Here is an 11,063-nt window from a genome sequence, read left to right on the forward strand (position 1 = left end):
TTCAAGAATCCAACAACAACTAGAAGAAGATCAAAGCAAAATTGAATACCCAATGTCTCAAATCGTCATTCATCAAGAACAAAAATATCAATCACAAATACAACTTAAAAACAAATTCAAATCGATCGAAATCGAATACCCAATGTCTCAAATCATTATCAAATTCATCAAGAACAATAATATCAATCAGAACAAAAGCTTAACAAGAAATTTAAATCGATCAAACTCATTAAAACAGAGTTAGTAGTCATTATTGGACGAAAAAGAACAAAAGTGGGCTATTCGAAAATTTTCAGTAAAATAAGGAGCTATGCAGGTCTGGTCATAAATTAGGGGTCATTTGAGAAATAACCCATCTAAAAATTTTGTAAGAAGTTGAAAGAGGGGCCATTTAAATTGGCCAGCGCTTTGGGGAAAGCTAAATATTTTCCGGGGTGTGAAATTTTAAAGGGAATATTTAGAATTTTAGAAATTTTCCGGGAAAATAAATTTTAAGGGAAAATAAAAAAAACCTCCACCTCACCTCACTCTCTCTCCACCTCACCTCTCTCTCTCTCTCTCTTCTCCGACAGGTCGCCGGCCGGAATTTTTTTTACTCAGTCTCTCTCTCTAGAAACTCCGGCGAAGGGGTTTCCCTTCGTCGGAGTTTCTAGAGAGAGAGTGAGTGAATTTTTTTTTTTCATAGTCGCCGGGCGGAAAATTTTCTGGCAGACGACCTGTCGGAGAAGAGAGAGAGAGTGGTGGGGAGAGAGAGTGGTGGGGAGAGAGAAGATGAGGTGGAGAGAGAGAGAGAGAGGTGAGGTGGAGAAGCTATTTTGCTTTCCCCAAAATAAATCAAACAAAATTGACCAATTTTTTTATCAAGTCTTCACACCCCGGAAATTATTTTGCTTTCCCGCTGGCCTTTAAAATTGCCTTTGTATTTCAAGTCCTTCCCTAATTAACTGCTTTAAAAATGGCTAGATGGAGTTTTATCCACAAAAACCAACCACCAAAATGAGGCTAGGTTAACCATCTTTCACCACCTCCTTCCTTCAAACACTGAAACCTCATATCAATCTCCTCCAAAAATGGAAAAAGATTTGACACCTCAAATTGTAAAAAAATTGTAAGAAGTTGGGGAAGGGGCTAGTGAAATTTAGCTTTGTATTTTTAAGTCCTTCCCCAATTCAACTGCCTTAAAAATGGGAGAAAGTAGTTTGGTCTGGATCAAGTCTTATCCACAAAAACCAACCACCAAAATGAGGTACTTTCACCAACGGTTCTTTAACCATCTTCCACCACCACCTCCTCCTCACACACTCAAACCTGCAAATCAATCCCATCCAAAAACAAAAAATGGACAAAGATTATGCAAGGATGAGTGAGTTGGAGATGAAGAAACTACATGATAATAATAATACCCATAGAAATATAAACACCAATAAGGAAAATAAACACAAAGAGAATTGTAAGAAAAACAGGAAAAATATGTATGAGATTTCCTTGTCTTTGATTTTCTCTCTTTGGTGTTTTCTCTTTTTATTCTACTCTAGACTTGGTCATAGTCATGAAAATGAAGGTAATTTTCTCAATTCATCCTTTTTCCAATCTTAGTTTTCTTCATTACCCATCTCTTGATTTTTTGTTTTTAATAATACCCATGTCTCCAATTTGTAGACCTTATGAGAAAAAATCCTCCCTCTCTCTCTCTCTCTGCACTTCTTATTGATCTATGATTCTATTATATGCCATTCATGGCATCCTAGTGGTCTTATGGTGTTCATGAATCATGATCAAATAAAGTATGTGATAACAAATAGAGAAAGAGACCAATATAAGCTGAAAATTAATTACCCTCTATAAGTAGAGGAGATGATGTCCTTTAAATGTTTGTATGAATGTGACTTAGATAGAACAATGCATATATCCATATGTTGAAGTTTTAATTCCACTAATTGTATTAAAATGATTTTCGAAGTCATGATTATCACAATGCAGATATGAAGTTCTCCCTTAGAGAAAGAAACAATTTAGAAGCACTTCGGAGTTTTCTAGGTAATTCAGAATTAGAATGTAAAATGCCATCACAAGAACATAATACCACTAAGGCAGTCCAAGAACAACACAGTGAGAAATCTTCTTGTTCGACATATCTTGGACTAGAAGAATTCCGAAGCAAAACAATGCAAGCAAAAGTACAAGAACTAGATTGCAATCTCGGAAACATTACTCATCGATTAGAACCGGATGGAACGGAGTATAATTACGCCTCCGTTTCGAAGGGAGCAAAAGTCTTGACTCATAATAAGGAAGCAAAAGGAGCAAGTAATATCTTAGGGAAAGACAAGGATAAGTACTTAAGAAACCCATGTTCGGTTGGAGAGAAGTTTGTAGTCGTAGAACTCTCGGAGGAAACTCTAGTTGATGCCATCAAGATTGCAAATTTTGAGCATCATTCTTCGAATTTCAAGGATTTTGAAATTTTTGGTAGTTTGAATTATCCGACTGAGTCATGGACTCCTCTTGGCAAATATGTAGCTTCTAACGTGAAGCACGCACAAAGGTTCATGCTGACCGAACCGAAATGGGTGAGGTATTTGAGGTTGAAGTTGCATAGTCATTATGGTTCAGAATTTTACTGTACATTAAGTTTATTAGAGGTGTATGGGATTGATGCAATTGAGAGAATGCTTGAAGATCTTATTGAGGTTTCTGAAGGAAGAAGAACCGATCAATCTTCAGATTCCAACTTGATAGGAAAATCATCTTTAAGACCGGAACCGGGTTCTGCTCAGAAGCCAGAAGGAGTGAATTCTTCTATTGAAAGTGTAGAAAAGGTTGAAAAAGAACAAAAAGAGGAGACTACAGGTCTGAAACGGTCTGTTCCTGCTGTGGAAGTTAGACAACAATCGAATGGGAGAGTTCCTGGTGACACTGTTTTAAAGATCTTGATGCAAAAGGTAAGGTCACTTGAAATTAACCTATCTGTGCTACAAGAGTACATCAAAGAAGTGAATAAGAGACATGCCGATGCTTTGCCCGAGCTCGAAAAGGAGTTGTCTCAAAATACTTTGCTTTTAGAGAAAGCGAGTTCTGAAATCAAAGCACTCAAAGAGTGGAAAGAAGTAATGGTATGTAAATTTACTATTTCTTGTATGATTGCTGCAAGCATTTCCGACAAAATCAGTTTTCCGATTCGAAGTCCTAATAGGTGTTTTGCTGTTTTTGTTTTATCAGGAAAAAGGAAATAACATGCTCGAGTCTTGGAAAACTATTGTATCATCTCAGATGGAAGTATTGGTCAGAGAAAATACCATGCTGAGGTCAGTCTATCTGTTCTCAAAATTTTACAACCTTTCACTAAGTTTTAATTGCCCGAATAGGATACTCTATTTTGGTTTTTGAGACGATCAAGTCTCCGGTCTCTACTGAAAAACTGCATCATTCTCGACTTAAAGCCGTCTACAGGTAGGTAGATTTCCTTCACCCTTACCAAATGTGGGTGAAGAGATGGACTAGTTTATGAGAGATCATTATTTGAATAACTTTTGCCTTCTCCATTTGTTGCTTGGGATTTCGACGACCCTCTCAAAAGTAGATGCATGTGAACGACTCGGACAAGTCTCTTTCCCAACCGGACGCACTTATTGCAGCATAGACGCCTATGCCTCTGAAACAGTCCGTGAGAAGTTTAAAATTCCTAAAGTTCCCAAAAAGAACTTGTATCGCGTTATAACAAAGGCCTCTAATCTGATGTACATAAGAGACTCTGCCTGATTTGGGCGTTCTGATGTACCTACTTTCTGGACATGGCATCACAGTATCATAGTTTCCCTACCCGACAGGAGACATGAACCCCCTATTGGTGTTCTGAAGTCCCACAAAGAGATCTAAAGAATCAAACTGACCAGTCATTATAATGAAAGCAATTCTGTCATTGTTTTCTTCCTATTCGAGACGTCTAATATATGTTTTGTATTTTGAACACAGATCCGATGTAGAGAAAGTTTTAAGAGATCAAGCAAGTTTAGGAAATAAAGAAGTCGCCGTACTAGCTGTGAGTTTTTTCTTTGCGTGCGTCGCAGTTCTCAAGCTAGTCTCTGAGCAGGTCTTGACATTGTTTAGTTACTCAAAGTCCGAGAAAGTTAGCAAGAGAAATACAGGTTGGGTTTTAATACTAGTTAGTAGTAGTTTGACAACATTCATCACATTACTCTATAGTTAATCTCTCACGTGTGTAGCACAGTTTCCGATCGAACTTCCCGAATTAATTTTCTTGTAGTCTTCTATTGTTTAGGCATTTTTGTACTTCTGCTAACCCACAAACCCTAAAGATTTCCATGTTTTGTAGCACAGAAGTTTGTAACCTAAGTTGAGCCAACTTTGAACTACTACTCTGTTTGATTCTGCTGTAGTACAAATAAATTTGGGCGGTTGTTCTTTGATAGCATCTGAATGTCGAATATCACTTTTTTTTTATGCCATAACTATTTCATCGTTACGCAAATGTATCGAGTAATACTAATCACAGAAGTTTAGGGTTTGGACTGTCACAAGAGCATCAAAGCACGACGATATATTAATAGCTAACAGACGTAAGAAAGTGAGAGGTGTTTCGAAATTTTCGCTTACTAAACGTACTCAAAGGGAAACAAGAGAAGTTTAGAGAAAAGAAGAGTATCTAAAAGAAATATTCATAAGAAACCCAATTAGTAGCACTAGTAATGTCACTAGGGCAAACACCCCAGGCAGAATATGCATAAAAAATACCAGTGCTTTGGATCCTCCATGCTCCACATTGATAAAAATTATCGGGAGTCCGACGTCCGCCATAGGCGTCGAAGGCGTAAGAATGACCTTTTCCCCAAGAAATGGAACAAAAGAAGAGGGTATTGCCCAAAATATTAGGTATAAATGTCCATTGAACCATTTCTCCATTTTTCAATATGTGTTCACCAAGATCATTGTCTTTTGATTTACAATGAATGTTCAATTTTGCATCTCCATCTAAACCATTTATTACATATATAGTTTTCTTCTCTGCTATGCCCCAAAAGGCATCTGCTTTTCCTAACAACAACCATGACAATATCACAAGTAGGATGGTTCTCATTTTGCTACCCATCCTTGATGATAGAAGGTGGTGGTGGGATATATATTACCAAATAGAGGAAGAAACTAAAGAAATTTAATAGATAGTAACATATAATTAATTAGGGCTAATTAAAACTTCTAACTTATCACAACTGCAGTTTTACATAAATGATATTGTAACACAAATCAAAAACAGTATATACTCGCGATGAGCCGATGATATTTCTGCTCAATTGGTATAAGATATGGGTAAGCCTCACATGGAAAGTGAAATGTCATTAGATTGATCCGAATTATACCATTTTAGACGTTGAATATTAACCCTTAGTTTTCTATTGCTCTTCGCTAGTCATGACTATCGGAAACAAAAGAGAAAAAAAGTCGTAAACTTAAACTAACATCCAGTAGTTATCTCATCCGTCTTGCGAATAAAGCCCTATAAGCAATAACGCACACCTACATGTCGTGAGAAGAAAATTTCAGGCATACTAGAAACTGACTAAAGGGATACTTTAATGCATAGATGTTAAAACCCTAAATTAAATAAACAAGATAGTTAGAGAAAGACACAAAAACCCACTTTGGTAAAAGTATTATATGATTTTGCTTGTTAAAGTATCCTAAGACCACATAAAGTTAATCATTAGGTTAACATGAGATGATTAATAGTAGTTAAGGTGTTGCTATATTATATTACCTAAATAGATATCATGTCATTTTCTTCATAATTTATCCCATACCAATTTTCATTGGATTTTTGTATTGGAATCTTCTCTCTCTATATTATTCTTGCTTCATGTCTACATCAAAAACCTTCCAACACAAAAAAAGAAAAAGCCCTTCGAATTCAAATCGAAATCTCCCACTTGCACAGAGAAAATCAGCATATCCATATGAGATGCTTCGATAAGCTTCGAAAATCAAAACCTTGGTATTCTTTGATTCAAGGACATGAAGTATATAAGCGAATGGTGGTTCCCAGTCTCTTTTTACTTTCTTTTTTTCTCCTCTGTCTGTTCTTTGCTTTAGGGTTAGAGATACCTAGGACCACTATGGCTAAGTTCTAGAAAAAGCAAAGCAAGATTTTCAAGAAAGAAATTCTAGTCATAGAGAAAAAGCTCAAATATTGGCCTACATATGATGAGACAAGATTGGTGGATTTTAGACCCATTATTCAATTAGGAAGAAATTCGACTAAATAATGCAACATACCCATTCCATCCTAGACACATTTTTCACAACAATAAACCTGCATATGGAAGGCAAGCTAGTCTCCTGCATAAAACACGCGGCCATCAAGCGATTATATCCCATTTAGTGCTGACGTCCACGATAGAATAGATGCCGCTTTTTCTTATGCTATAAAACTTTCGCTGATTTCAACGGTTGATTAACCATAAATCTTGATATAAGCAAAAATATTTGGTAAAGAACAATAAACAAAATGTAGCTGAAACTAAATCTTACTTTATGACAATATATCCCATGAACTGCACTATTTGGCAAAGAACATCAAAAAAATTGGAATTTTCTACTAAAGTTCATTAGAAATTTTAGATCTTCCAATATATGCTTGTATATATGATATATCTATCCAGAATTTCTTCAAAAAAGAAACTGCTTTGGATATGTAATTGGTTTCACCGCATTCCAGAGGAATAAATTACCTTCGAAGTTCTCGACCTTAGCACTATGCTTCCTTGGTTGTTGCTAGAGCTTCAAGAGGATAAACAAACCCAAGTTTCATTGAAGAAACTCGCTTTCTAACAGTTCTTCCACATTACCTTCGAATTTGAGGAAGGTCGTAATCTAGCACCAACGAAACAAATTCAAAAGAACAATTAACATAAACTAGTAAGCTCTATGAATACATAATTGACAGTAAGAGGTGAACTTACAGATTCATATCCTGTAAGGTGGTGGTTTCCTGAGTCAACTCCAACGTAATCTACACAGTAATGTTTTACGCTTTTCGCTCTCTCAGTATTTCATTTTATAATACAACCTCGCTATAAGCTTGAGATGTAGTTTTGCTTCTACTAATTAAGTTTAAAGATTACAAGGGGTAATAACCCCATAACTTATCTAAGATAACTACTACTACTTTTTAGTTATAAGTTGCTTCCGTCTCGAGATAATGCAGCAATCAACTTATCTTTTGTAATCTGTGCGGACTCTTGGGACTTGACCACGAATTTGTGGGAGACAGTGTCGCTTCCTGTGGAGAAATTTGACTCTAGCACTGTGACTTCTGAATCTTTGAATACTTGGATGACTCTTGAAACAGGGTGAGTATCGAGTGGGCAAGTAACTCTTACTACAATCTCGTCTTCAACTGCTTGGATATCGATATCTGGGGTTTTGCTACAATTTTCAGCTGCTGAATTAGCCTCTGAATTCACCATTTCTTTTGATGTGTTCCCGAGTTTCTCTTTTTCTGACTCCATATCTTTGAGCTTAGCTTGAAGTTCAGTGATGTAAGTAATAGCATCTCCAAGTAAAGAAGCTTTGTCCATCTTAGATATATTCGGAACCACAGCTCTCAGGGCATAAAATCTCTGATTAAGCTTTTCTCTTCGTTGTCGTTCTGCTTCAACATGATTCAATGGCTCGTCTCTTCCATTTGCAGGTTTCCTGCCTCGTTTCCTTGGTTTACTACGCTCATCAGCTGGACCAGATTGATCATCTTTATATGATGCATCAATATCTGCTGACTCAAGTTCCAATGATCGGGCAACCGTATTTCCTCTTGAGCTAGCTCCCAATGAGAAATCAATTTGCTTCTGATGTTGCTTATTCTGTGACTGAAAATGGTTTAGCCGAGGATCCTCCATTACCAATATACTACTACCATGCTTATTTTGATTAGTTGATGGGGTATGAGAATTGAAAACCTCCGGTGTAGTTCCTGGTTTAAGACGTCGCATCTGAGCCCAATTCATACCATTGAAACCCTTTTGGCTGTTCGGAAACGGAAGCTTATTTCCATTTGAGTATACCTCCCATGGCCTCTCCTCCACCTTCTCAACAATTATCTTCTCACTAATCAGAGATCTTCCCAGGTTCAGATCTTGCCCGAAAATTTTTGGGTACTCCTCTGATGGTGTATTTCGAAATCCAAACCTAACATGAGAACCATTTACATCCTTCTTCTCATTCACCATTGGCACAACTGTTATGGGCTTGACTCTCATTGCTGCTGCAGAATTATTTGAGAAAATGCATCTTATACTCTGCAACATTTCTGAATTTTCAGCGACTGATCTAACTGATCCTAATTCAACCACCCCAGATTCAGTGGGAACAAGAACAGTAGTTTGAATCCTCGCAGACCTCGACAGGAACGATCGAACACAGTAATCAGAGGGAGATTTCAATGAATCTGAGAGCCAAATATGTTTTCCAGATTGCAAAGCCTTACCGGGAGCGCCTACTCCAGACGGAAAAGAGAAGTACATTGATGCAAGGAAGAACATTTCAGTATCTGTAACTATATCCAACCCAAGTGTATAGTTATCTTCATCTGATCCACCAAAGAAACTATGAAGCTTTTGAAGAACTTTCTTTCTCATCTTCTGCTGAGATTCGGACTCAAGTCGGAGACTGAGAAATCGATTAGCTTCAGATTCTTCACTTTCTTTTGGCTCTCTACACAATCCATCTCCCCAACCAAGAACCAAATCACCAGATTTAGACCTAGAAATCTGCCAAAAGATGGCATAGTTCCAACTAAAATTCGAAGAATTTGGGTTTTCTACTAGTTCAGAAAGCTTATTTTGCAAATTTTCATCTCTTCCTGCAGTAGTTAATAAACCTTCTGAAGAAATAGAACTAGTTGTTAAGTAATCAAAAGCCCTAGAACCCAAAACTGCTATAACCATGGCTTTATCTTCATCACTCCAAAACCCACAATCAGTTTCTATTTCAGTTTTCATTCTGAACATGGCAGAAAACTAAAATCCCAAACCCTAAAAATTAAAAAAATCAAACAATTTAAAAAATTGAAGCTTTATATATCAGAACCTCAAAATGCAGTTCTTCATAAATATGAAATTGGTCAACTGAATGTCAAACCAAAACCCCAAAACTACCAATTCAAGCCAACAAAAAAAAAACGGATTATGAATGAGTAATAACAGTAAAAGGAACTGTTTCAGATCATACTATCCTCTGTTTAACCCTAGATGCAGAAAACCCAAAATTAGAAGAAGAAGAAGAAGAAGAAGAAGAAGAAGAAGAAGAAAACAAGACTTGAAAATCCCAAATCAATACACACCTTCGAATCTGTAAGCTACGTTCAAACCCTTCTTCTGAAGTGAGTAGTAATTTAAGAATTTCTTCCCCGGGAATCAAAAATTGAGTGAAGTGATTCTCTCCGGAGAAGGAGAATTAAATCCCTAAAATATGACTTAATCCTTTTAACGACCTTCTCCTTCTTTGCTTTGTCCGTGCCGTAATTACGGAGAGAGAGAGAGAGAGAAAGAGATGAATAGAGAGGAAGGACCGAAAGAACGTGTTTCTCTCTCTCTCTCTCTAAAGATTTTAACCAGATCTCGAGACCGTACTCGGATTAAAATTAACTATGGTTTGATTTTCAGTATGTTTTGAAGGGGCTATTTTTTTTCTTTTAGAAATCGAATACGATGAGACATTAATGAATCATGAAGATGTGATAAACAAGATAACCGTTTAATTTACACCAATAATTAAAGGAGTCTAAAACAGTAAAACCAAACAACAACCTTAAATCTGACAAACTTATTATACCTTTAATAACTCATATTCAATAAGTATTGATTCCACCTTCTTTGAGAATCGAACATGGGACCTACAAAATTTTGGAGTTTATGTCAACATGTATAAGGGACTAATTCTCATTTAGCCCCAGATACGTAAGGGTGGGAATTCTGCCAAGAAGCCCGAAACCTAGCCCGAAACGCCGAGTCTGACACAAAAATGTTCAGCCCGAAGCCTGACATGGGTAGTGCCCGCCCGACCCGTTACTTTTTAGTGGGTGGGCTTGGGCTCCCCTTTAAAAACCTTTCCCGAATCATAAACCTGATCACAAAGCCCGACCATCTAACCCGACTCATATCAGTCGACAGATCATGGGATACCGACTCAACCGTTTGATTAAAAGAATTCGTTTCAGGGTTTTCTACAAAACCCTCATATTGCTTTTCTCTCTCTCATGTTTCTCTGCCGGCAGATATATATATATATATATATATATATTATATATATATATATATATATATATATATATAGAGAGAGAGAGAGAGAGAGAGAGAGAGAGAGAGAGAGAGAGAGAGAGAGAGAGGGAGGGAGGGAAAGGGAAAGGGAAAGGGAAAGCAAGAGATGAACCAAAAGGGAGGAGAAGCAATGAAAGAGATGATGAGGTTAGAGATTAATGAATGAAGATGTTGGAGATTGAGGGATAAAGAATGAAAGCAGTGATGCTTCAGGTCCCATTTGCTTCAATGGGAATCAAAGTTTTGTATTTGTTTAGAATCAGGTCCATGTTGGTAGTTTCTGTAAATATATCTTTCCTGATCTTATATTTTATGTTCATTGTGTAGAAATGCATTCTTTCTATCCTCATCTTCTATTCTCGGTGAAAAATATTAAATGATGAATTCATAGGGAATTCGCGTGGACAAGATGTAACCAGTAATTCTTTTTTTGTTTGATTTAGGTTAGATCTATAATTTTTTTGTTCTTATTTTGTCATACATGTATTGAAGGAGATGTCCTTCGACCAAAGATGAAATGCGAGCAATTTGTCGGATAGGACAATTGATGAAGAAGATCATCAGGTCCGAACGATTTATGGGTCGTAGTGTTTAGCTAGAAACCAACTACGATCGTCGAATTGCAAAGCGATTCGCGGCTAACTTCGTCCAGATCCTACAACGGGTTACACAAAGAGTGTCAACTTGATCGGAAGATATGACTATAGGGATGGGACATATATATACATGGGTGAG

General features: G+C 36.9%; 2 protein-coding genes across 2 annotated transcripts; one reads left to right on the plus strand and one right to left on the minus strand.

The window, feature by feature from the left end:
• Window positions 1–905: 905 nt before the first annotated feature.
• Window positions 906–4,432, plus strand: LOC147569349 (SUN domain-containing protein 5-like). The gene is made up of 4 exons (XM_086655835.1): window positions 906–1,561; window positions 1,981–3,113; window positions 3,220–3,305; window positions 3,973–4,432. The coding sequence occupies exons 1-4, from the start codon at window positions 1,339–1,341 to the stop codon at window positions 4,205–4,207; spliced, it is 1,677 nt and encodes a 558-aa protein (XP_086511961.1). The 5' UTR covers window positions 906–1,338; the 3' UTR covers window positions 4,208–4,432.
• A 2,032-nt stretch (window positions 4,433–6,464) lies between these two features.
• LOC147569350 (transcription factor MTB1-like) lies at window positions 6,465–9,819 on the minus strand. Its single transcript, XM_086655836.1, has 3 exons — window positions 9,353–9,819; window positions 6,975–9,044; window positions 6,465–6,885 (listed from the first exon to the last, which is right to left on the minus strand). The coding sequence occupies exon 2, from the start codon at window positions 9,018–9,020 to the stop codon at window positions 7,188–7,190; it is 1,833 nt and encodes a 610-aa protein (XP_086511962.1). The 5' UTR covers window positions 9,021–9,044; window positions 9,353–9,819; the 3' UTR covers window positions 6,465–6,885; window positions 6,975–7,187.
• Window positions 9,820–11,063: the final 1,244 nt, after the last annotated feature.

Source organism: Eschscholzia californica, unplaced genomic scaffold (genome assembly GCF_041429995.1).
Source record: "Eschscholzia californica isolate CP2 unplaced genomic scaffold, dmEscCali1.0.p SCAF_1, whole genome shotgun sequence".
NCBI classification, from domain to species: Eukaryota; Viridiplantae; Streptophyta; class Magnoliopsida; order Ranunculales; family Papaveraceae; genus Eschscholzia; species Eschscholzia californica.

Coding starts and splice junctions, on each gene's coding strand:
- LOC147569349 (XM_086655835.1), top strand. CDS start 1,339: ATGGACAAAGATTATGCAAGGATGAGTGAGTTGGAGATGAAGAAACTA. Junction 3,114..3,219: donor AAGAGTGGAAAGAAGTAATG/GTATGTAAATTT, acceptor TTGTTTTATCAG/GAAAAAGGAAATAACATGCT. Junction 3,306..3,972: donor AGAGAAAATACCATGCTGAG/GTCAGTCTATCT, acceptor TTTTGAACACAG/ATCCGATGTAGAGAAAGTTT.
- LOC147569350 (XM_086655836.1), bottom strand. CDS start 9,020: ATGTTCAGAATGAAAACTGAAATAGAAACTGATTGTGGGTTTTGGAGT.